Here is a 27,461-nt window from a genome sequence, read left to right on the forward strand (position 1 = left end):
AGTCACCCATTACTACCACATTTCCTAGTTTGGATGCTTCCTCAATTTCATATCTCATCTCAAGGTCTCCCTGAGCATTTTGATCAGGGGGACGATAGATCGTTCCCATTATTATTATTATTATTATTATTATTATTATTATTATTATTATTATTACTACTACTACTCTTTATTTTTACCCCGCCCTTTTTCCAAAACTGGAACTCAGGGCGGCTTACAAATCCTTCCTGGGACATGGTATCACCACCCACAACGATTCTGTGGAGGAGTCCGACTCTTTTGGGGGTTTCGAGCTTGCTGGATTCAATGTCTTCTTTCACGTATAGAGCAACTCTGCCACCAATACGTCCTTCTCTGTCCTTCCGATATAGTTTATATCCAGGGATAACCGTATCCCACTGGTTTTCTCCATTCCACCAGGTCTCCGTTATGCTCACTATATCAATGCTCTTCTCTAAGACCAAGCACTCCAGTTCTCCCATCTTGGTTTGGAGGCTCCTAGCATTAGCGTACAGGCGCTTGTAAGCAGTGTCTCTCTTCAAGTGTCTTTGGCACTTGTGGTTTGGCCTGTGGTAATTTTGCCCTTCTGAATTTATATCCTGTGCCCCTGCTCTCACAATGCCTACTTCTAGGCCTTACCCCTTTTACAATTTCATCATTTCTTTGGTTTTTATCCCAGGGGGGAGGTTTATTCCGAACCGGACCTTCCTCAGCTCCTGTCGAGTTTCCCCCCTCAGTCAGTTTAAAAGCTGCCCTGCCACCTTTTTAATTTTAAGTGCCAGCAGTCTGGTTCCATTCTGGTTCAAGTGGAGCCCGTCCCTTTTGTACATTAAACACCACCACCCCTTTAGACCAATATAGTGTTGTTCTGTTCACTCGGGATTTTTTTATTACCATTTATAAAACCATTCAAAAGCTTTTGCCAACTATGGATAGTTTCCACTTCTATCCATGTCTTGTGCTGCTGAAGCGGCCTCAAATCCTTTGATGCAACAATTCACAGATACTTGAGACTGCTCTGTTGCAGTTGAAAACCAGAGCAAACTTAATTGCTTATCTAATGGCATTTCCATGCTCATCACAGACAATTTTTGGCAAATAATTTCTAGCCCTGATGCTGCTTGGAAATCATATAACATATGCTGACGTTCCAGCATTGGTTTGCTGGTGTTTCTCTTAAGTAATAGTGTAACATCAGCAAATAGGCTGATGACATGTAACTTTCATTCCATGTCACCCCTCCCATAACAAGATTGTTTCTGATCAAATTTTCCATCAGCAAAGTAAACAGGATAAGGGGCAGGGGATGCTCCTTGCTGGTACCTCACGGGATGAATGGGATATAGCTGCTCCCTATTCAACTCTCTGCATAGCTTCAAAGTACTCCACTAAATCCCCCTCCAATGGTGGTTCACTTGGCAGTTCCCACTTTTACAACCTTTACCCCCCAATTATGTGTCCAGTCAGTTTCTTTCTCATTTGTCAGGTGTGAATCATTATATTGCTCTGTGGAGGCCAGGCAAAGTCTGTCTCATTTGGTTGATTTATGCTAGAATTCAGTAAATTCCAATTTGAAGTCATCAAAAAATTCCTTTAATCTTGAATGTATTTGTAATCTTTAGTATATTTCCTTTACCTACATTCTTCTTTCTATTTTCTGACATAGTTGTCTTCTGCTCCCTCCACCGTCATCTGTCCCTGCTTCATGTTATAACTGTAGTTAGTAGATCTTCTGCTCAGGATTTTTATTGTATTGTATGTGGGAAACCAGAACATGTCCAGTTATTGTCAGGGTCAAGTAATTGTTTATGCTTAATTAATATAGCTTTATTCAAAATATTGTTTTTATTATTTGCTTGAAATACAATTTTGAAGTCTGTAAATTTCTTAATTGGCTTACCTTCTCTATCATAGTTTTAAGAATGATCTCATGTCATTTGAATGTTACCGTCGCTGAATGGGAGCTGGTTTCCTGTGAATGGCTCCCAAGTGGTTGGTGTAAAATTTAAATGATAAAATTCTATGGCCCAAGGCCATGTGTACATGTTTTCCCCCACTAAATCAATACTGTCTCAGTGGGGTGCCTATTCTGTGGTCAGGATCCATGTGACTGACAGACTGCATGGTTGGATCATTTAGACACTGACCCAGAGACATGAGAATTGCTAGCAGAAAAAAAAGTCATCCTTGTTGGTTTTAAAAACTGTAAAATTATAAAATGGCTGCCACCTAATGGAGGAATAGCATAGAACAGGCTCATTTTACACAATAGTCATGGGATCTTTTTTCCCATGGGCTCCTATTGGAGGGCAGGCGGGATATAAATCTAGTTAATTAATTAATTGGAGAAAAATAACATCTTGTATGAACCATTCCTGTTTTATGCAGGCATCATATTAACTGTGAAACTTACTCCTAAGGGTCCTATTAACCTTAGTCTATCCCAGTGTAATGCTATGTCATAATTATGTACAGAAAGGGTACTTGCATTATATTAATAATTTGCATAGTTTAAAGTTGCAGTGTATCTTAGTAACCCTTGCAGCAGCACGGTTAGTGTCAGTATTACGATCCCATGCTGCAGGTGGAAGGATGCTAAGAATTTGCAGTTTGCCTAAGGCTATCTAGCGTATTCATGATGGTTGAGATATGAACCAGGGGTGTGCCTTTAGCCACTACACTATATCACCACTGGATTATATTAGATATATGTTATATAGGGCCTGTTCGATAAGTTAACATATCAAACTCCCTCCAGAGGAGACGGGCTTTACTGACATGACTAAAATGAGCCTGAATCATATACGGTTTGTAAATAGGAGATATACTGCCAATGCAATATGTGAAGCAGGATCTGCAAGAGACAGTGTGTCATGGGAAATTTCATAATAATGAGAGATGTGCTTTTTAAAAACTTACACAGAAATTGCCCATGCCCTTAAAATCAAGGAATGCTTAGTTTTTTTCCTAATTAATTGTTTTTTAGAACTGTTTTAATTAAGAAAAAAATCATGAGTGCTATCCAGAGAAAGTAAAGTAGCTTAAGGCTACAGTCCTGAACATAGAATAGGATCCATCTCAGTTACTGAAATGAACTTAGTAAGCATAGATAGGATTGCCCTGCAAGTCTTTAAACGATTGAGGGTTAAGTGCTTCATTTTCCACTGAGATTTATTTAAATGAGTCAGATTTAAGTGCTTCATCCTATTTCCAGAAGTTGTTTGGGTCAGCAAGCACACATTTTTATCATGGACTGTTGCATCCAAATAACAACATTTGCAAATCATTATTGAATTTAAACTTTCCAATTTGACACCATCTGTCTTCTTGAATTACAAAGTTTCAGTTTGTTCTTAAACAATGGTTAATTTTTAACAATTACAGGTTTGCCAGATTGATTTTGCTATTTACTTAAATTGTTTTTGTATTTTGTTTCTCATGTGGCACAACAGAAAAATTTGCTGTAAGTGAATCTAGAATTTCTTCTTGTGGTGGGTTTTTTCTTCCTGCCTGTAAAACCCAGTGTGTGTGTGTGTGTGTGTGTGTTTGTGTGTGTGTCAGGTTTTGTTCATTTGTTTTTTGTTATGTATTGCATGCATGTTGGGAGGGCGGAATTTGCGCTTGTTGGTTTCATTGAAAATTTTCATATGTGTAATCATCACCTCCCTTTCCTGATGCTGCCGTGTTAACTGAACTTTCTACAAAATAGCCACTGTTGACTACTGTAAGATTCTGTTGCTATTTTCAACATTCCTGATAAGCTGTGGGTGAGGATTTATAAGGGTGCTACAATATTCTTTTAAAATTTATTTTTGGAAGGATTTGTTAAAACTGTCATCAGAATATTTTAAAACTAGAAAATAGCAAAGCTCATCAGACTTTATAAAAGTGATCATTACTTAGTGAATCTCTTTCTGTAGTTTGAGTTAACCAAAATAATTCATCTTGATGCTGTTTTTCTGCCCGCTGACTGATGCTTCGGGCTTCCTGATAATTAAGCCAATTCACCCTATAGGACATGTCAAAACTGGTTGTGGTATATTTTATACAATTACTTCACATGACTGATCTGTCAGATTAAGCTCTTGCTATATATTAGATATGTGCATCCTACTGTAAGGAAACATTTAGATGCTAAAATGTTACATTTCAGCTAAAATGTTACATTTTTTGTTTGCCTGCTGCATGGTATTTCAAATCTTGTGCCTTTTGTTTGTCAAGCTGGGTTTGTGCTATTTTTTTAGTAAAAAGCGTGCTGTGATGGGTGGCACCTGCTTTAATGTTAGTGGCATTGTCTTGAAAAATCATTTGTAAGAATCAAGCAATAATGACTGGCAAGCATCAAACAAAATATCTTAAGCTGAAACATAACATATTTGAATTTGTAACATTTTTATATTGCATCTTCATTTTTTATTTGGCACCTGGACTGTTATATATCACAGTATATCCTTTTCCCCTCCTCTCTTTTTTGTGATCTCCAAGATAGAGTAGCCTGTGGAAATGCCTATTTAGCCTTGTTGCTTTTTGTAACTACACAGTTACTGGTTTTTCTTGTCTGTTCATTGCAGTTTTGTATAATTGATATCATTTTGCAAAACTATGTTACAACATGAGAAAAATTAATTTAGGTAGAAAAGTTAACTTGGCAAATACTGAGATGATGATGATTCAGTGTATTCTTCTCTGGTGGGTGAGTGAATGCGGCATAGTGTTCTCCAGTTGCAGGCAGTTCACCAGGGAAGCGATCAAAAAGAGATCTGTTTCCACGGTCAAAACTGCTGCTGCTGTCCTGAATAGTGTAGGTTAATATTGATTTCTATGCATTTTGTGAAGTATTAAAAGCATAAGAGGGAATCACTAAGGCCTGATAGCCTGCTAGGATCATGTGGCAGGACATAAATATAACACGTTTCCCTTGTCCTTTATAGCTGTAATATACCAACTAGGCTTAGAGAGCAGTTGCTTAGCGGCAAGTTATTTGTAATCTCCCCTAGGACTCTGATATCTAAATTCCATGTATATCTCATATGTGCAAGATTATGAACAACTACTAACACATTTATCAGAGAGGATCCAAACCAAGGATATATAGTCAAAAAGCAATTTATTTCAGTTGTATACATTTCAAAGGACTATTTGGAGTATCTTTCCATGTATATAGAATTCAAACATAGTATTAGAGCTTCTACTTTCTACTGAGGGCATGGTCTTGAGGACACTAAGAAAGTGTGGCCAGTCCCAGAAGGGTGACCACCTGGAAACCCTGCATAAGCTCTCTTGAGTTCCATAACTGAAGAAGGGTGTGATATATATGTACAAAATAACTACACAAATACCCCCCTTTTGAGTTGCTTTCCATCTTTTCTGACTTTAGGGAAAATAAACTGTCTCTGTATGTATGTATAGTATGTATCCTGTCTCAAGTGAATTTTTTTGGTACAGTTTCCATTTGAAAAACCCAACACCTCATGTATCCTGCCTGTTGTCCATGTATAACTGGTGATAGTAATTTATGTTTGCAGTGATAGTGTTGTTCAGATATGTTGAGTTCCAGGTAAAAATGGAATGTAAGTGTGTATTTGTTTGCTTTTGTTCCATGCTTTTCCCCATTTTACTTTATTTTAAGTAAATAGTATAACTTGAAACTAGATACTGGATTGAATCTAGGTTAAGTTATTAATCCCATTAAAGGGCTCCCATTAAAGCTAATAGGTTGAGTTAGTCATGACTTAAATCCCTTTGATTTCAGTGGGAACTATATGCAAGTAACAATCTGGATCTAGCCCACTGTTATAAGTTCCATTAATTAGCATGACTGTACATGGCAGTTGTGGTATAATTTGCATTCACAGAACTTTCAGCAAAATAAAACCTGCACCATGCAAGTGTAAAAAATACTAATTTAATGCACAATTATTTGATAACATATAGAGGTATAGAAGAAGATTGCTTTAATATTGTTTGAAGCAAATAGAGCCTACTACACATACATGTTCACTGTATGGCTTGAAGGTCACAGTAAATATCAATGGATTATACCAGTGTAAATGGTCACTATATTGCCTTCTAAACATATTTTTATTCTGTTTTTAGCAACATTCATTCTTAACTATCTGTTCTTCTTTGCAATAACAATTCAAGGTGTTGGTATTAACCTTTAAAGCCCTATACGGTCTCGGCCCAGTTTACCTGAAGGAGCACCTCCAGTACCACAAACTTAGCCGCCTGACTAGATCAGCCACGCAGGGCCTTCTCTCAGTACCACCAACGAAAACAGCTAGGTTGGTGGGAACTAGGGAGAGGGCATTTTCAGTGGCGGCCCCCACCCTCTGGAACTCCCTCCCGTTCGATCTTCGACATGCCCCTTCCCTGGATGCATTTTGCCGAGCATTAAAAACCTGGCTCTTTGGACAGGCCTTCGGGACCTCCGGGGTGGGCTAAGCTTTTATCACTATTACTGAATGCCCGTTGTTTATATACTGTTTTATGCTGTAATTTAATCCTTTATTGTTGACTGTATTGTATTGCTATGTATTTTAAATTGTATTTTACTGGAATTTAATTGTGTACGTCGCCTAGAGTGGCTTTGGCCAGATAGGCGACACAAAAATTAAATTATTATTATTATTATTATTATTATTACTGCATGAATAGTATTACCTGTCTTGTCAAAAAAGAAGCAAGTGGCACAATTTGGAGATAAATAAGAATGTGTTTAACTATCAGTTAAAATCAATGGGACTTAAATCTTGGGCTGGTTCAGGTCAAGCTGCACCTGTTTTCTTAAGGGAAATATCTTAAAAATATTAAACAATGTGCCTTTATATAAACATTTGTATTGATTACTTTTATGGAGTTTTGCTTTTTTAATAGATGAGAGTGTATACATCTTCAGTGTAACCTTGTCTTTGCTCTTTTCACATGTTGTAGCAGTGACCCTACGTGAAGATAGTGCTAGAAGGTCAGAGAGGAGAGCCAGGCGAGTCTCAGCATGTCTGTCCAATTATTCACTGGCTAGTGACAGTGGCGTATTTGAAGCTTTAAGCAAAAGGTCAGGTTGTATAAATGTGTTGTACATTGGAATTGTACTTAATATCCTTCCCTTAAAAACAACAAAATTCTTGGTAAAAAGTCTTATCTATACTACTAAATATGACTAATGGCTAATACTTTAAAATGTTTTAGCAAAGTGATTTTTTACCTGGTTCTCTGGCTGCTACCTGACTGTTGTGATTTCCCCTCCCCCTTTTTTTTCTTAATTGCTTAATAACAGTTTGGGGTCTTGCATACTTTTTGGTTTCCTAAGCTATTTGAGATATGTTTTGGATTGGGCTCCTTTGGGAAGAGGGGTAGTGTGTAAATTTAATAAATAGACAAATAAATAAATAAATGAAAGTTTATTATGTGAAGAGCATGTAGAGATGTAAAATTTCCAGAAATTTTGAAGCCATGGGGAAAACCGTTTCCCCCCACTGTTTTCAGAAAAAATGGAAATTTTTGGGAAAATTGAAAAAATGCAGTATTAGCACTTTTTACAGATTGAAAGTCACTTTGTTTCTTCAGGAACATAAAATGTAATTATTTACAAGTTGGTTTGGCATAAAATTATCACAGTTGGTATATTAAAAGTGCATTTTATTCAAACAATTATTACAAATTGAATTTACTTTTTTAAATTTTTACTTTTTTTGTAACAAATGGATCTCCAAGCTCCTGAACTGTAAGGAACACCTGAAATGTAAGGAACCTCTTTCGTTTTGCCAGTTTATGAGGAGCAGGCAAAAAACAATTTAAAAAAAGGAAACCATCAACATTAATAACAAAGGAAACTATTTATATCTCCGCTAGTCCTCCACAGTATCAAGCAGACATAAAGCATCCATTCCCATAAAAAGAACTGAGAAAAATGGGGGGACCAAGATTCAGTGAAACATTTTATTCATCATGCTAAAATAAAACATTCCATAATCCATTCCCCCCCCCTTTTTTTCAATTTATTCAATTTTTTGGAAAAAGAACTGAAAAAGGCTTCGGGGGAAAACTTTTTCTGTTGTTTTTCTGGGCTTCACATCTCTAAGAGGATGAGAGAGAATGGGAAAGTGACTAGAAATAATATATAGTTTACAAAATAGCAACTGAAAATTAAAAGCTGTCCCTTTGCAAAATGGCAAGGAAAAACACTATGAGTTGGATCTAAAGAACTTCTTACAAAAAACTTCTTACAACAGTGTATCTGGAGCCTGTCTCAGTAATGCTTACAAATTATATTGCATATGTGTACATGGGTTGCATGCAATTTTTCATTCAAAAGCAACCCCTATGGCTGGAGTGCAAACAGCTTCCCATTCCAAAGTAAGGCTGGAAATTAAATTGTCTGTTACTGTAAGTGGCTTCTGCAAGTATCTTGTAATGGAGAACTGTGTGCAATCCAGCCTTTGGGTCTTGCTTTGCAATAGGAAATGACATGTGTCTCTGCCATTGTGGCTTGTGTTGCACACATACTAGGGATTTAAGCTGTAAACTGGGGAATTGCAGGCCCTTGTGATATTGTTGAAGACTCAACGCTTATCAGCACATTCAGCTTAGCCAATTATCAGGGATAATGGAAGTTGTAGTCCAACAACATCTGAAGTCCTACAAGTTCCTTCCCTCTACCATCAACAATTAAAGATATGGAATTAGAGGGAAACAGTAGGGAACAAATGGTTATACAAAGGCTTGTACAAATGAAACAAAGACCTCCATTCATTTTTCACATGCAACACATCTTCCTGGTTGCCATAGGAGTGGTAGCAGACAGCAAAGGGGTTGTTTCCTGCTCAGGAAGAATACAGGGCTAATCAGAAAAAAAATACGCCCTTCTAGGGAAGAGCAGGGAAGTTCTGCTGCTCCTGAGTTAATGTTTGGAAGTAGCTTATAGACTTTAGGCCTATATCAACAAAAGAAAAAGAGTATCTTTAGCACACTTGATGTAGTGAGAGTGCTCAATAATCCATGGACCTCCAATTCACTCCTTAGTTGGAGCTTGCATGAGAGACAAGCACACAGAATATTGAGGAGGCTTCTCTGAACCCCTTGCATGTGGCACCCAGCTCTTCTCCCCTTTGAACCACTTGGCCAGCAAGATTTCTCTGAGCCCCCCCCCCCAAACTCCCAAACACAGAGCACTCTGCTCTGTCTACTGGCGATTATTAAGATGCTTCAGAGAAGGAAGAGACCACATCCATTCTCCCTACACCCACATAGCCAGCAGCCCAGAAAAGGGACTAAAGTGCCTCAGAAATGCCCTGTTGTTCCTGGTAGCCCAGTTCTGCTTACTAAAGGGACGAGTAGGACACATTCTAGAATGCTGTCCCTTATGCAAAGGGCATGGACAACCTAAATTCAGGTTCTGGTTCATCAAACTTTGCTGCAGCCTCCTTTGGAGGGTCCTCGCCTATCTCTGACCAGCCAATAGCTAGGTGTCAAGTAGGGACCCTCTTGGTAGGCACCCATCTCTCCTCGTTAAGTGAGGGGAATCTCTCCAGAGCCTCTCACTTAATCAGTGGCTGCACTCCTGTAAAGAGATCCTCTTGCCATTTACACAAGTGGAGGAGGGAGGGAGAGCCCATTTGTTTTCAGCCAGCTGTTTCTGTCCCTGTAGAGGGAAGTATCTGCCATATCTGGTCTCACAATGCTGGACTTGGTTGCAAAGTGGAGTATAGCTCCCAGGTTGGTTTTTGGCAAGGAGACACTTCTCAGGCAGAAACCATCTGCTTTTTGCTGGCAGTGGGGCCAACTCTTCTGTGCAAAGGAGAAAGCCAGCCCTGGGCCTAAGTGGAGTCTTCCCACAAAGCTGTTTTTCTGACAAGAAGATACAATCCCAGGCAAGAAGCATTTTCCTTTTGGCTGGTAGCAAAGCCAACTCTTCATCACATAGCAAATATAAATCTGGCTGATTAGAGAGATATAGCTCCCTTTTTAGGCCTGGCAATGAGGCAATACTAGGAATGGAGGGGGGTCCCTCTTTTGGCTGCCACCAGGCTTACTTCCAAGGATGCCAAAGCCCAGCGCAAAAGAATGTGAAATGGCAGGCAAAGCCAAGAAGTATGTTAGCAGGGAGTTCTCCCTCCAACAGACTTCCGTCACCAGGGGTGTAGTCACCCAGGAAGTCGGGGGTCTTAGACCCCTTACTTTTTGGGGAGCAGGGTCCCTACATCTCCAGCATCCCACGAGCCAATCAGCATGAAAGGGGAGTGTGTTAACCACTGAAAAGTGTCTTCTAACATGCTTCCTTGTCCTTTTCTGCTGATTGCAGTTTGGAAAATTAGAATGTATCTCTTTTTAAATTGGGTAAGGCCCTGATATTGTAAGAAGTGAAAGAGGTTACCCCTCAAACTTCAGACATCAGAGCTACTACCCTTCCACGAAGCTACGTAGCGTCAGAAGGAGATACTTTAGCTCCCAGCCAAGCCTTGTCTGGTTAGCAAGCAACAAGCCTCTGGCTTGGCTCACTTCTGAGCTGTTGCAGCACTACATTTTACCTAAGGAGAGAGTTCATCCTTTCAGGTAAGGTTGTGGTCAGGTTTTTTTTCTCTACTTTGACCCTAAGCCTGAAGAGAGTTCCTGAGGAAAGATGACCTTTGTCTTCTGGCACAACTTCCTGAATTGTGGCTTCTCCTTCCTCTGCTTGGAGCAAAAAAGCAGGTAGTGCTGAACTGAAGCAGGCTGATGAGCACTGCTATTCCCTCACCTCCCTGCCATCAGGCCTGGAAGCAAGGCAGAGCTGCTGCTTCAGCTGCTATGGCCCATCCTTCACATTACTTGGCAGTGCCATTCTGCAGCACCTCACAACAATCATAAATGACACCCAGCAGTAGCTAGAGCCTCTGGATACAAAGAGAGCAGTGCTGGTGCTTTAAATGTAAACCAAGAGAATTCTCTGGGGCCTCTTCTGGTTTTCTTGCCTTTTTTTCACCCCGCAAAATGTGGTAAGTGACAAGAGTGGTTGCTGTAGTCTGCCTTTCCTACTCAGTGCTTTAGAGAAGTAGATCAGTCGTGGGAGAAGGATGGCTGCTCCCAAAGCAAGCACTCATATTTCCCGCATAAGTAGTCAAAGAGCCTAATATCTGTACTGCTACCAAGTAAATTTGGCTAATAATGGCCAGTACTACAGTAGGGCCCCGCTCATACGGTAGGTTCTGTTCCAGACCACCGCTGTAAAGAGAAATCTGCCATAAAGCAGAATGCATTGACTAACATTGTCTAAAGTGGAGCCCAACACCTGAAAAACACCGTAAAAGTGAAACAAGCACCATAGGAGCGGGGCCTTTCTCCAATTGACAACCGCTGTATTGGTGGAACACTGCAAAGCGGGGCCCTACTGTATTGTTGAGTTAAATGTTAATATTTGGAGGAGGGGCCTGCTGCCTCCTAGTGGATGTGGAAAGCAACAGCATCTGGCCCTTTTGGAAGTGCTTGAAGTGGCTGATTGGACTTAAGTGTAATGAGAGCCTTAGGCCTCCAAAGTTTCCATCCAGAATAAGCACCTGGTTTTCTTCCTAAGAAGCTGGTGGAAGCTAGAAAATGCATCTGAAACTCCATTGCAGTATTTGGATTGGAAGAAGGGGCAGCCCTATATCCCTATCCTCTTGGGAAAACAGCTACCGCTTCTTTCCCCCTCACGAGTGACAGGGTTGGAGTGTAACCAAAGTGGCTACATTAAGGCACAGTTTTTCAAGTAACAACAAAATGGAAAGGAAGGGCAGCTGTATTCATCTTCCCAAGTGAACAACTCCCTTGTTAACCTCTTTGCTACAGTGCCTTGCAAAAGTATTCAGACCCCTGACCAATGTTCTCATATTACTGAATTGCAAATGGTACATTGTAATTTTGTTCTGTATATTTTATTTTGCAACACTGAAACTCAAAATCAATTATTGTAAGGTGACATTGATTTTATGTTGGGAAATGTTTGTAAGAAACAAAAAACTGAGACGTGTTGCTTGCATAACTATTTAACCCCTGTGCTGTGGAAGCTCCCAGTTTACACAGATGAAAGAAATTGTCCTATTAAGGACACAGTTACCTTACCATTGGCCTCCATCTGTGAACCATTAAAGTTGCTGTCAGGATAAAAACCCCACTGTTGAAGGATCATTGGTCAGGCTGTGAATCTGAAAGAAAATGAAGACCAGAGGGAATTCTACAGAAGTGAGAGATAATGTAATACAAATGCATAGATAAAGAAAAGGGTACAAAATAATATCCAAGTGTTTGGATATACCAGTGAGCACAGTTGGATCAATAATCAGGAAGTGGAAGCTGCATGACACCATCGAGGCACTGCCAAGAAAAGGCCTTCCCTCAAAACTCAGCGCTCAAACAAGGAGACTTGTGAGAGAAGCCACAGAGAGGCCAGCAATCACTTTTAAGGAGCTACAGAGTTCAGTGGCTGGAAGTGGAGTAATAGTGCACCAGTCAACCATATCAAGAGCTCTGCATAACACTGGTCTGTATGGGAGGGTGGCAAGAAAGAAGCTGTTATTCAAAAAGTACCATCTGAAAGCATGTCTAGAATTTGGCAGAAAGCATGAGCCCCAGCTGCAATGAGGGAGAAGGTTTTGTGGTCAGATGAGACCAAGATAGAGCTTTCTGGCCAAAATTAAAAGCACTGTGTGTGGCACAAACCTAACACTGTCCATGCCTCAAGACACACCAACCCTACAGTGAAGTATGGTGGTGGCAGCATCATGCTGTGGGGAGGCTTCTTATCAGCAGGGGACTGGGCATCTTGTTAAAATTGAAGAAGAATGGATGGCGAAAAATACAGGGAAATGCTGCAAGAGAACCTGCTTCAGTCCACTAAAAAACTGAAGCTTGGAGGAAATGCACTTTTCAGAAGGACAGTGATCCCAAGCACAAGGCCAAAGCAACATTGGAGTGGCTCAAGAACAAAAAGGTGAATGTCCTACAGTGGCCCAGTCACAGTCCTGATCTCAATCCCATTGAGAATCTGTGATGGTCTTTGAACACTGTGGTCCACAAATTATGTCCAACCAACCTGAATGACCTGGAGTAAATCTGCCAAGAAGAATGGGCCAAAATCCCTCCGACATTGTGCAAAGCTGGTATATATCTACCCCCAAAGACTTGAAGCTGTTATTGCAACGAAAGATGGCTCTACCAAATATTAATGTATGGGGGTTGAATACTTATGCAAGCAACATGTTTCAGTTTTTTATGTTTCTTACAAACATTTCCAACATAAAACCAATGTCACCTTACAATACTTGATTTTGAATTTCAGTGATTCAAAATAAAATATCATACAGAACAAAATTACAGTGTACCATTTGTAATTCAGTAACATGAGAGCATTGGTCAAGGGTCTGACTACTTTTGCAAGGCACTGTATCTGTTCTGCTCCTTACTAACTAAAAGAATGCTTCTCAGTAAGTTTCAGCTTTCTATTCCATGAACAGTAAAGGCTTTTCTTGGGTAGAAGGGCATCTTTGGATCCAAGGCAATATCACACCTCTAAATTCTGTTACTAAAGGGCACTCTTACTAAAACACCCTCAGTAAAGGGTTTGTGCAAAGATAGGCCTGCCTGTCAATTAACCAGCTTCCAACCTTTGTGAGGAATGAACTCATTAATTATAGTTGAGATTTTTCAGGCACAACTAGTAATGAGGGGAAAGAGCAGAGTGGAGGAATGCAGAGTTCCACTGGCGCAGGGTGTCTGTTCTTGATTTGGGTGATTCTGTCTTCCTTTTGCGGTCCCTGTACTCCATCACACATTGTTCAAGAGAATCCCCTGATCCTCTGGAAATGTTTTTGAGAGGCTCTGGGGGGTTCAGGAAGAATGGTAGGATGGGATAGCCCCCTCACATGAACATCCAGGCCATGTCATAATAAGAGGCTGAGCAAAATTGTCATATTATGGCAAGTTGATATATTAGAAAATAATTTGATTGGTTTTTATAGCATGCAACTTTGGATTTTTCTAAATTAGTAAAGCTCTGAAACTGGTGTCTTTGGGAACAGAAATAAAAAAAAGAATATAACTAAATAGAGCAAATATAAATGCCAACACAATTATTCAGGGCCATAGCTGACTTCAGAAGGGGATGAACTGTGTCTTGGATAGAGCGCATGCTTTGCAATCAAGGTGACAGCAGGTGATGGAAACCTTGCCCAATACAGTTATATGAAGGATCCCCTGCACCCATATGAACTTGCCCAGGCATTGAGATTTGCCTGTTGTAGGGACTTCCCAGGAGGATCCCTACGCCTGTGCAGCCTCTGAGACGAGCTCCGTCTTGGATGAAACTTACCCAGATTACATTCAGTCAGAAGGCTCTTTTCTGACTGGGAATAATTTCTTCCGGTTAAAGAAGAAACGTGAGATTTCCCACATAGCTTTGTTTTGATTGTTGGAGTCTGGAATTCGTCAGAATTGTCTGTCTTCCAGCAGCTCAGACAGAGCGAGGATTTTTATGCTAGCTCAGCTGGATAAGTGACCCGTTTTTTTTTATACGGACTAACAGGCAAACATCCTCCTGTCTACATTCATCATTTTCTTATCTATACAGCTAAAGAGATTTGTCAAAGTAACAGCAATTGAGATAACCTAGGTGAGGTAAGACTTTCCTTTTTTTATTCACGGAACTAAGGGGGAAGAAAATATAAATAGCTTATCTTTTTTTTTTATTGCAAAAAGCTGACATGGAAAATAGCATTTTAAAGGTTACAACGGACAAGAGATTTCTGATTGGAAGAGATAAGAAATCTTTTTGATGTATGGTTGGGACTATTTTTTCTGATCTACTTTTTTTTTTTTGACGAATCTGCTAATTCTGTCTGCTACTAGCTATTTCGACGCTGTGAACTAAAGCCGTTCTTACACTTCTGGGCAGATAAGAGATAAGGGCTGTCTAGCGTGTGACGTTAGTTTGTTGGAAAGATTAACTCCTTTGTAACTGGTTAAAGAAATAAGCTGCTCTTTGTTTGGGACATTGAAAATTGAAGGAGTTTTGTTCCTTTGGCTTTAAGAATGACAATTAAGAAGATCATGGATGTACAAGAAGGGACTTTATCTCTAGACATGTTTCAGAAAATAATGAATGGGATTAACTCAATAAAACAAGAACTGAGAAATAATAGACAAGCGTGGAGAATTGAATTTCACGAAATGAGACAGGAGCTGAAAGAAACTCAGGATTCTATGAGAAAGGAGAATAAAGATAGATCTGGAAAACAAAAAAAGGATGAAAGAGAAATTAAAGGCAAGGTTCAAACTATGGAGATTGGCTTAATTATGGACATGAAAAAAGATTTGGATTTTCTGGCTGTGATGGATCCTGGAGACAAATATTACAGTTTGGAATTCAGCGCTGTCCCTGAAGGAATTGAAGAGATTGGAGATAAAGATATTATCAGTTCAAAAAAATTCTTGGACTGGAAGGATTTGATGGAACTTGAAATGGAGAAAGTTAACAGAATTAATCCCTGTTTTGTGTCAATGGAAAAACCTTCAAGAGATGTACTAGTGTATCATGTGGAAAAGAGGAACAGAGATGCGGCTTTGCAACAATACTTCAGTGATACGTTTGGATTTGATGGCAAGAAAATATCTGTGATGGAGGAAATTCCTATCAGACTTTTATTATATGACTATGACAGCAAGATTTTTGGGTGTGTAAAGATGGAAGATGGAAGATGGACCCAATATGGATAATGACAGAAGAGCGATTTAAAATTACTGGATTTAGTAGATTTGATGAGTTGGATTAATTGACATGTTTATTTAGAAAAAAAAATTGATTGACATATATCTCAAGGATTGGAAACTTCTCTTTGACTTTTTGTGGAAGATTAAAATGATATGATGTTAATGAGATTTGAAACCAGCTAAGATAACCGTTGGAGGAAGGTGATTTTATAATCTATTAAGAGATAGGTTTGTTATAGATTATAGATTTATAGCTGAACTATGACAAATCGGAAGTCAATATTCTTTCTTTTTTATATATATATATATATATTTCTTTTTGTATTGTACTAGTTATTGATTTGTGTTGTTTTCTTTTTGTATTGTTTTGGTTTTGAAAATTGGAATAAAAATTAATTGAAAAAAAAAAAAGAGATTTGCCTGTTGTAGTGCTCGTCTGTGAAGTCAGTTTGTTTGGCAAGCATGAAAGACATGGCCTTTTCTGCAGTGGCCAGCAGAGGTGGAACTCCCTCCTTCAGAGATGTGCATGGCCTCTCTGCTGCAAAATTTAAAACGTTTTAAATACCCTCCTTTTTTTGAACACCCTTTTAAAATAAATTAAGGTTTTCTATTTGTTAGGTGAAGTGTTTGTCTTTGGTGTTTGTTTTACTAGCTTTTTTAGTAACTGTTAATGAAGGTGCCTTCATTGGTTTTTAATTTTTTTTAGGTTATTTGTATTCTTTAGCACTATTCACATGTTTCTCATGTTTAGGGTGTGATTGTCTTTACTTGCACTAGGGCTGTGCTTCCAGCCCCCTTCCCACCTTTCTTTAAACAACTGCACATTGCCTCAGTGCACATGTTCTTGCTTGTCTGTAGGGCCTCTGCATGATCAGGACACCCAGTTGAGGTTTCTCTTCAAACAACCATGGACATCATACAGTTGTTTGAAGGATAAGTGGCATCTGGGTGGGGCAAAAAGCCTGGTCCCATTCCAAATAAACGTGATTCCATCCTACATGTGAGTAGCATGTGAATAGGGCTATCGTGTTAATGTTAGCTGCCATGGGTGCAGAGCTTGGAAAAGTTAATTTTTTGAACTACAACTCCCATCAGCCCCAGCCAGCATGGCCACTGGATTGGGCGGATGGGAGTTGTAATTCAAAAAAGTAACTTTTCCAAGCTCTGCGTGGGTGGGCTATGCCCCCAAAGGCAGCATTTAAACGATGATGTAAAATAAATACTTTCATAGATATAATGGAGCTTTTTATGTTACTATAGAATTATTAAAATTATTTTTAAAAATATAGTTCTTTTAACAATAGATATAGTTTAGGAATAGAGAGTGCTGCTTTAAATTGAGTGAGTCCATTAGGCCATCCAACTCAGTACTTAGTCGCTCTTCAGTTCCACAGAGAGGTCTTTCCTAGCCTTACTTGGAGATATCAAGGATTAAACCTGGGACCATCTGTATGTAAAACTTGTGCTCTACCACTGAACTAAAGCCCTTTCTGCAGAGCTCTGGAAAATTTATCATGATGTATCGGAATTTAAAATATTTGTTCAGGTACAGTTGTATGCCTGGGAATAAAAGTACAGGTAATTTTTTAACGTTGAATGACAACGTGATAATAGTAAATAAAGATATATTTACTTTTAGGCAATATACCAATTAAATATACCAGTGAATGTTTATAACTGTATATTGGTAACATTATTGGATTTACTGTAGAGTTCAATAGCTTCTTTCAAGTTTAAGTCTTACTACTTTTAATGGAAGCTTATAATCTAATAAAACTCACTAAGCAGTAGATGAAGTGTGAATTTTTCATACTGAATAATTCAGGTTATTTATGGCACTAAAGCACTGTTCTAGTGCTAGCTTTTTAGTAATTATTTTTCTTATCACATAGGAATGAGGATGTTGAAGAATCACTTTATAATGATGCTAACAGTAATGAAGAGCCAAAAATGCAAGTTGGATTTCTGTGAGTATTCTACTTCTCTTTGGTCAGTGTTCATTGCTAAAATTCACGTGTATGTCAAGTGTACAACATCCTTAATGGCTAAAGAATTTTGACATCTCAGAGCACAACTAAGCGGTGACTGATCATCATCCAGATTCTTTCCTAATTGTTACACAAATATATTCCAAAAATGGGGAAAGTTGCTGGATCACGTGTGGTGAAGTATTGCATTCGAGTGCTTCACCTCAAAACACCCACCATGATTTCTGATGAATGTAGCATATAAACTGTCTGGCATGCTCAGGGACAAGAAGCATGCTTAAACAACATTATTGTTTTAAAGAGACCAGATTCATGGACCATTAAAATTTGGGTCAGGCAAGGAAAAAGGATTACCAACCTTCCTAATAGTACCTTGGGCCCCCTAGAGATGATCAAGTGTTCTTTAATCTTTGCTTTGATCAATTGCTAGTATTTTGATTTTTCTTTTTTATTCAAGTGCTTGTATTGTGATAACTTCATTTCAAGACTATGGTACCTTATTATTTGTCAATAAATACAGAGGTAAACACATGTCTGAAAAGCAGCCAACATTCATCACATCCTGACTGCCTTGAATCCTTTCCCCCAGTTAAAAACATTTATGGGGTTCTAAAAATGCTGTTAGTTAATTGTTAATATTATCAAGACAAAAACAACACCCCTCCCCCAATCTTTGCAGTTAAACGCTTTTTAGATACTTTGGTATAAATTGAAGAATAAACTTAGCTTTCACCTCAGACTTTCATAGTGAACAATTCACTATTATGAATTGATGGGATATTTCAATATGGTATGATTTTGATTTCTATCAAGTTAGAAATATGTAGAGTAAAAGGAAATCCATTATAACTTATCAAGAAATCATTAATAAAATGGGTACAACCCCCTTCTGCTTCCCAACTTACTATTTGGCCTTATTATAAAAGGGTTTGGTGAGGAAGTGGTATCAGTTACTTAAGAATTTGGATCAAATTACTTTATATTTTGAATATAAATGGGGGGAAATGTAGGAGAGTTTACAGCTAGGAAATACTGGGTTTGGCTATATGTTCTGTCAAAGTGTTGTTTCACCAAATCTTAAAAGAACATTTTCATAAAATCCAGGTGATATTTGACTCCAGCTTATCTAAAGAAAACTTAAAATCACTAGGAGGATTGGTGCTGGAGGTATAAGGCATCAGATGCAGAAATTTTCCATATATTTTGGTCTCCCCCTCCCCTGAACACAACCTTTCTGGTAAAAAATACTTAAAAGATATCATTATTATTTATAAAATTTATATCCTGTCCTTCCCCCTAGTAGGAGCCCAGGCAGCAAACAAAAACACTAAAAACACAAACATCATAAAAACAGACTTTAAAATATATTAAAACAAAACATCTTTAAAAACATATTTTTAAAAAAAGCTTTAAAAACATTGTAAAAACCAATTCCAACACAGACTGGGATAAGGTCTCTACTTAAAAGCCTTATCAAAAGAGGAAGGTCTTCAGTAGGCACTGAAAAGATCCTGGTCCCAAGCAGTATAGGGCTTTGTAAACCAAAACCAGAACCTTCAACTTAGCCCGGTAACTAATGGATAGCCAGTGCAATTCTTTCAGCAGCAGGTTGACATGTTGGCAATACCCTGCCCCAGTGAGCAGTTGTGCACCGCATATTGCACTGTAAGTCTAAACTTCACCAGGAAGTGGTCTGACCATGACAATGTGATGAGATCTACCCCCCCCATCTCCAGATCATCTGTTCCTCCATCTGGAGCACAAACCAAGACAAGGGTGTGCCCTGCCCTGTGCTTTGGGCCAGTGACAATTGGTCGGTGACCATGGTTGTCATGGAGGTCATGAAGTCCCAAACTGGAACACTAGAGACAGCTTCAGCATGGACATTGAAATCACCCGTTGTTCTGGGCTCCTCCAATACCACAGCTGAGACGGCCTCCGCCAGAGAAGCTGCTGGGCAGTAGGATGGACAGTACACCAGCAGCAACCCTAGTTTACTGTCTCCTTGGCTGAACACCAAGTGCAGGCCCTCACAGCTAGCTGTGAGACAGAGTGGTTTCCTGGTGAAGAGATAGAAGTTCTGTAGACCACCCCTCCCTCTTGTCCCTGCAGCCTGTGCTGGTGTTGCACCAAGTATTCAGGTGGGCAAAGCTGGGTCAGATCAACTCCTCCCAGCTCATCCACCCAGGTCTCAGTAATGCACACTAAATCGGCACCCTCATCCATGATCAAATCTTATTGTGTACCAATCTGGTGTTAAACAGCACACATAGGCCAGTGGCTACAGCAGATAAGCAATGAGGAACCCATCCCTGAGAGAAGTGGGAATGAGAAACAAGGCATAGATAGCCTTGCCTTCATCTTCTGTGGCAGCTCACCACCATTCTATGGCCATACCTCTCTCTACCTCTTATCACCGAGATTGGGGTGGCATCACCCATGACCCTCCTTACTAAGACTCATTCTAAACACCTGATGTGGGCTCAAGAGCCTACCAACAAAACCTACCTGAACTAGTTATCCCAGTAGGCCTTTGAGAGAACTGGGAATAGTCAGACCCACTCAGTATCTTTCACACAGGACACATCTACTCCCCCCCCGGTCTCACAGCCAGGGAGGGCCAGCCTTCTGCCAGTTGCAGACTCTCACTCTGAAGGCATTTGGTGACTTTCTCCTGTCATTCACTTCACTGCACAGGCTCTCACCCTGTGCAGGAACTACACATGGGCCATATGCTCTCCCCACTACCATGCTCTCCCCACTACCAATCTCCCATAGATTTTTTAAAAAATACATATAGAAGGGATAGTGCCCTCACCTTCGGGACTCCCTAAGGGGCTCCCCAAGGGATGACCCCCTTCGGTGGCAACCCTGATAGCAGCAGACCTGCTGCCCAAGGGCAGCTGGGCTTTTATACCTCCTGATCCAGTCAGGAGCTGATGCAAGAGGCTGCAAGATTAACTACAGCCTCTCTCTTTCAGGGTCAGGCAGGGGTCCCAATCCTTGCAGCACTTACCAGGGACCTCAGCTGTCTTGAGATACAGCAACCCAGAGCAGTGAGCAAGCACCCACATGCTCAAGTACTCACTGCCAGGGCGGGTCTTCTTCAGTCCCCCAGTGCTGCAGCTGTTCATTATGACATCCTCTCGATGCTAAAAGAACTCTTACTTGTTATCAAATTGTCAGTGAAGAAGGTCTGGAACTTAAAGTATATCTGCCAATATTAGTCAGACAGGTAATTTCTGCCAGTTGAAAATCTTGTAAGCCAGGGTTGTCCTGGGATTGAATGTGGCCTCCAGGCTTTTCTAGAGATCTTCGGAACTCTCCCAAGGCCATACCTGTCACTGGCCCTGCTGCATGCCCTCCTGCATTTGCCTGGCTGGAATGCATCCTGGAACTGTGATCATACTTCTTATTTGCCTGGACAGAGACAGGAGTGTGTCTAGAAATCTTGTGAGTTTTGTGCAACTGGAATGTAGCCACTTGTACAAATGTAAGAGTTGTAAGTATTGTTCCACCCACTTTTTGCTTCTGGCCTCCTCCACCACTGCTATGTGACCCACAAAAGGATGTCCAATAAAGGAATCCAGTACTTGGGCTAAAAAAGGTACCCCACCCCAACTTCGGTCCAGGGATGTGGCCCTCCAGATGTTGTTGGGCTGCAACTCCCATCATCCCTGACCATTGTCCATGCTAGCTTGGGTTGGTGGAAGTTGGAGTATACAACATCTGGAGGGCTGCTTTAGTCAGACTGAATGGTATGAACAGGATTGGGAGGCTAAAATGACTTACAAAAGAAGCAAGTAAGGACATGCATCTAAATGAGAGGTGGAGTTTATTAATATATTATTGGAATTTCAGGTTTTCAACAGAACATACAGCCCTATATACTGTTTTCATCAAGATATGAGCAATATCTTACGATGTTCCTGTCTTTCTTATATGTCCTATATGGGATTGTGCTGCATTTAGTTTTTCTTCTTCATTTTTATTAAGTATGATTATGTCAGTAATGAACTCTGATATAGTGGTATGGTATGTTTTCTATATTGTCATTTTTGTAAATTAAACAACACCATACATTTCTGGGGCTCCTAGCCAGATTAAGAAATGATATTTGCATCAGACAGTGTGATCCTGACTTACAACATGTTTCGGCCTATAATCCTCACATTGTGTTGGCAATTAATTGGACAACTTCTTTTTCAGGCATGACAATGCAAGTGAGTGTCTCCTGATCCATGTGTTACAGCTAAAGAATTTTACTGGCTTTGCTGTGAAAGAAGGCTGTAAAATGTAAGCTGAAATACCTGAATTTGTCTCTTACTGCTTTTCATCCCTTCTAATACCAAAATATAACACATCTGTCCATTTTGGGTTTACCGTTTAAGATAGATAGTGCTTCATTCACTTTTTGATTAACTTGAGTAAACTTAATGAAAAAATAATGGTAATATATATATTTTAATTAAAGGCATTTATATACCAATTTTTGTCTATTATGAAGCAATCAAGGCAGCTCACAGCATGATTAAAAAAAATCCAAGCAACATAAATCAGTAGTAAATATACAAACTAAAACATGGAATGCAGCAGATATTATAAATCAAATAGCAGCAAAAAAAAAAGCCTGCATGTTCCAGTACAATATAGGTCACAATGAATTGGGATCGAGTATTGGCATGGTCAGGCATCTCCCATTGGCCTGGGTGCCACTATTGCATCTTAGAGAATCAAACATGGCAGCCACCCACTGCAGAACTAAAACAAGGACCAGCTTGGCACTCAAGATGAATGCTGCTCCTAGTAAAATATCTGCGGGGATGAGGGGACTGAGATGAGTGATTGGCAGGTGGCAGCAGTCACACAACACTGGGAATCTACTGTGGGGGGTATCAGCAACAGATGAGAGATTGGACCATGCCAGTGCCATGCAGTAGTCCATTGTTGGCACCATGCTGTGGACCCACAAAAGTCTGGTGCAGGCCCTGCAGTGAGTTTTTGAAATTTGATGAGTATTGACAATCCCAAATAAATGTCCAAAAATGCAGGGAGAGACTGGTGAATGTTGACATACATCTGCATATATTTGTCAACATTCACTTGTGTATGTCTAAGAAGGTGGCAAAATAGATTTCTGAACCTTCATAAAATTATCTGAAATTTTAAGAATTCATAGGTAGATGTTCATCAAGTTTAAGACATTTGCTGTAACACATACACAGTTCTACAGAGCTTTTTATCTTTTGCAAGTTAACATATTAATTATATAATGATCAGGAATGCAATAGTAAAAATTGTTTTGCCCTGTTTTATGTAGCTATGTAAAATATCTTACCACTTCTGTTAGTCTACTGTGACTTTTTCTTTTTCTTTTACTTGTTCTCAGACATGTTAGAATATACTTACCATCTCTCGAGTTGGGCACGTCAACCACTTATTGCTCTAGAGCTTTGGAATTCCAAGCTCCCTTAGTATTTAATGAAGTCTTCCAGATTCCAATACGTTCAAATATTTTGAAACTGAAGTCACTGCAGCTTTATATCTGTTCAGTTGGCCATCACCAGCAAGAAGAATTGTTGGTAAGGGATGTCTTTTTCATTAAAAGTCAGGTGTATGGGTTCCTTTACATTGGCGAGGTTCCCAGGGCTGGTTCTAAAGGGCAGCCAGGTGGGGCACTTCGCGATCCGCGGCAGGAGCTGCAGATCGCAGGACAGAAGGAGCTTCCAAGCTGCCCACCATCCCCCCTGCTTCACCTACCTTTCTCTCTGCTGTTTTTTGCAGTGCGCGCAGGGTTGCCATCAGTCAAGATGGTGGCTGAGGTTTCCACAAGGGGCTGAAGCCTCTGCCGCCATCTTGGTTGATGGCAGCAATACGCACACATGCGTGCCATCAACCAAGATGGCAGCAGTGGCTTCAGCCCCTTACGGAAACCTTGGCCGCCATCTTGATTGATGGCAACCCTGCGCACATAGTGCACGCAGCCGCAAAAAAAGCAGAGAAAGGTAGGTGAAGCGGGGGGATGGTGGGTGGCTCGGAAGCTCCTGTCCTGCGATCTGTGATCCTGCCGCAGATCGCAGAAGGGGAGTGGAGGGGCCCAGGGCAGGCTGGTGCCCAAGGGCCCTGGCATGCCTTGAGCCGGCCCTGGTGGTTCCTGTGTAATGTTGAGGCCAAGATATGATGGCTTAGGTAAATGAGCAAGTGTGCTGGTACACATTTAGAAAATCTTGGCTACTTCACTTTACCATGGTCTTGCTGCTGCTATACTACCAGGAGCTAAGTTATGGTTTGGCTTAGTGTTATGTTTGAATCCAGGCTTGTGGTTTGGCCTAGCATTACATGAGAACTGAGCTATTGTATATGAAAAAAAGTGATTTGAATTTAATCTTTTATGGTTTGGCTTAGTGTTATGTTTGAATCCAGGCTTGCGGTTTGGCCTAGCATTACATGAGAACTGAGCTATTGTATATGAAAAAAAGTGATTTGAATTTAATCTTTTATGGTTTGGCTTAGTGTTATGTTTGAATCCAGGCTTGCGGTTTGGCCTAGCATTACATGAGAACTGAGCCTATTGTATATGAAAAAAAGTGATTTGAATTTAATCATCTCCATGCGCTCAAAAGTGGATCAAATTTAATTTTCAAGGTAATTCCCTTTTTTGTGCACAATATAAATGTTAATATTGTAGCTCAGTTTTACAAAAGTTTGGGTTATGATGGATTTTCACTTACAGTATTCAGCATCTTAAAACAAAATTTGGTTTATAGTTATACCACACTGGTTAATTCATATGTACATTTTTCCACTAATGTTGTCTCGTGTTAAGCTGATTCAGCTCTCTGGTTAGAAATAGACTATTTCTGTGATTTTTCCCATAGGGTAATTCAAATATCATGCCTTACCATAATTCGGTTTCCTTAACCATTGTTTGGCATAAAGTAAACAGTGAGCCAGTGTGTGGATGTGATATTACTAAGTCACATTTCTTAAGGTTTTAATATGAGTTCCTGCCTGAAATACTAAAATATCTCACTGGTCCTGTTTAGACCTAGTGCTAGACTATGGTTTACTGTTGCAAAAATTAGCCTCTCACTCATGCCCCCCCATCTTCTTCTTGTGTGAACACAAGACAAAATCAAAAGTTTTCCATTCTGTTTTTAACTGATCATGGCTATAGTTAGAATATAAAGAGTAGATAGTATCCAAAGGGACATGTGCATATATGGCATTCAAAATTCTTTTAAAGGCACCTTTGCAGAATGTTCCACCACAAGTCCCTAGGTTTGTGTTTTCTATTATAAGACATAGTCTTGTAAATAATAATAATAATAATAATAATAATAATAATAATAATAATAATAAATTTACTAGTCGCCCATCTGGCTGGATGTCCAGCCACTCTGGGCGACATACAAGATAAAAACAATACATTAAAACGTTAACATTTAAAACCATAACAATAAAAACCTAACCCACCCCAAAAGCCTGCCTGAAGAGCCAGGTCTTCAAGGCCCGGCGGAAGCTTATCATAGAAGGGGCATGGCGGAGATCATTTGGGAGAGAGTTCCACAGGGTGGGGGCCACTATTGAAAAAGCCCTCTCTCTAGTCCTCACCAGTCTAGCTGTTTTAACCGGTGGGATCGAGAGAAGGTCTTCTGAGGCTGATCTTGTTGAGCGGCATCCCTGACGATGCTGGAGGCATAGGAAATGTTTACTCTTGCAGTATTAGCATTAACTCATTTTGCTTCAATATCTTCACAGGGCATTGCTCAGATTAGCCTAGCTGACTTTGAGAGCTCTAGTGAGATGCAACTTCACTGGTACCCAATCCAGATCTTCACTGGTTCAGATCATGAACAGACAAAAGACAGACCAAAGTGTGAAGAAAGTACTTCTCAGTTTTTTGAAAACAAAACTACAGTGAAAATGGTATGGTCATATCTGAGCTTTCTTAACATGTTTCTCTTGTATGTTTTCTTGCCTGTGGTGCAAAACATGTTCTTACGACATTTGGTACTGAAGGTGGGAATGAGCAAAATGCTTGTAACACAATATGCCTGAACAGGTAGAGACATTTCCATCTGAGCTCACTATGTCACGGTAGTTGATCCGCAGATTACACACCAGAAAGGTGAGTGTGTGTGGGGAGAAAGTGTGTGCGTGCACACAGACACATATGCAGATAGGTTCAATCTTCACCATCTTGTTGGAGTATCTGGTCGTGTTTAGATTATTGTGAAACATCTGAGTTCCTGCACATTACAGTACTTAAGTTCTCTTTTAATACGTTGGAAGCCTGTCAGAACAACATCATAAGTTCCAAATTCAGCAAAAATGCTACACTTTGGTTCAGATAAATTTCCCACCCAAATTAGTTTTGTTTAGAACATTGGCTTATGTTAGAACTGAGTCATTCTTGTTCCTTTGAAAGGTTAATCTCCATTTTTCCATTAAACTGACTAGCATTTGATATTTAACTTCAATTTCCATTCTAGGATGCTGTGACTGCCCTTTTAGCTAGGACCACAGCTCAACTGGAAGCTGTGGAGAGAGAGCTGGCAGAGGAGAGAGTGAAATTGGAATACACAGAAGAAGAAATTCTAGAGATGGAACAGAAGGAAGATCAGCTAGAAGCTGTGTCAGAGAGGTAACTTTTAAAAAGAGTCAAGACAGAATTTGCAGGTATTTAGATGGGGTGGGGAACCTTTGGGATCCACAGCCCAGATCCTTATCAGGATCAGTCTCATGGGCCAAATTTGATAGATGAGTGGGGCTTCCCACCTGTCAATCATATGTCACCATTATGATGTCACTTGCTCAACAAGTGGGGGTCCCATCCACCTGTTAAAAGCTCTTGGAAGTGATTCCCAAGCACTCAATAGCCAGCTGGCTGATGGGAACTGCAGCTCAAAGGGTGTTGCTAGCCCTATGCTGAGTGCTTTAGGAAATGCAGATCATAGAGCTGGCAAAATGCTTATTTCTCCTGTGTATGGAAAGATGATCTCAGGTGGGTAGGTAGCTCCACCTAGCGGTTGAAGGCAGAAAGAGCGCTAACTGTAGCAGTTCTCTTTCTGCCTTCACCCAAGATGGTTGGCTTTGCTCTCGGTTCTGCTTTGGTTCAGGCCTGTATTCATTTGATATGTTGTTCCTTTCCTTATTAGAGTTTTAGGGTGTTTCCTCCTCTGGGTGCAAGTTTCCTTCTTTCTTAATAGTATTGGAACCCCCCAGAGTTTGCAGCCCTACTGTTCTGCCTCCATAGAGGCAGCAGTTAGCCCAGGAGCCTCAGCATTACTGGTTTTGCAGATGTGCTGGCTTTAGCCCCAAAGGAGCTTCTGCCTTGGCCTACCTAGAAGCAGCGGCCTTGATTAAATCTGGTGGCCCCAGGATTAGTGGCTGCAGCGCAACAGATTCAATTTAAACCCCGGCAGCTTCAGACCTAGCGGCCTCTCATTCGGCCCTGCTATACACGCTGGCCTTAATTGTAGCCCTGGCAGTCTCCAGATAGCAGCAACAACTTTGGTGGCCTCCTCCAAGGCCCTCTTACACCAGCAGCCGCTCCCCCATCCATCACAGGCTGCCGCTGGACCTGGCAAGCGACAGACCCTTTCTTAGTGCCAGCTGCCATTTTTTCTGCCACTTGAAGGAAGCGGATTACCTAGATCCATTTCAATCGGGTTTCAGGCCTGGGCATGGGACTGAAACAGCCTTGGTCGCCTTGGTAGATGATATGAGGAGGGCATGGGATAGGAACGAAGG

General features: G+C 40.3%; 1 protein-coding gene across 1 annotated transcript in view; it reads left to right on the plus strand.

Annotated features, from left to right (window-relative positions):
* WWC3 (WWC family member 3) overlaps positions 1 to 27,461 on the plus strand; it is a 63,950-nt gene that overhangs the window by 12,764 nt on the left and 23,725 nt on the right. The window contains exons 4-9 of the mRNA XM_061627087.1: positions 6,934 to 7,054; positions 17,610 to 17,684; positions 21,915 to 22,001; positions 23,095 to 23,287; positions 25,467 to 25,634; positions 26,201 to 26,352. Of these exons, the coding sequence (XP_061483071.1) occupies positions 6,934 to 7,054; positions 17,610 to 17,684; positions 21,915 to 22,001; positions 23,095 to 23,287; positions 25,467 to 25,634; positions 26,201 to 26,352 (796 nt within the window). The remainder of the gene's footprint in view (positions 1 to 6,933; positions 7,055 to 17,609; positions 17,685 to 21,914; positions 22,002 to 23,094; positions 23,288 to 25,466; positions 25,635 to 26,200; positions 26,353 to 27,461) is intronic.

The sequence above is a fragment of the Rhineura floridana genome, chromosome 5, assembly GCF_030035675.1.
Source record: "Rhineura floridana isolate rRhiFlo1 chromosome 5, rRhiFlo1.hap2, whole genome shotgun sequence".
Taxonomy (NCBI): domain Eukaryota; kingdom Metazoa; phylum Chordata; class Lepidosauria; order Squamata; family Rhineuridae; genus Rhineura; species Rhineura floridana.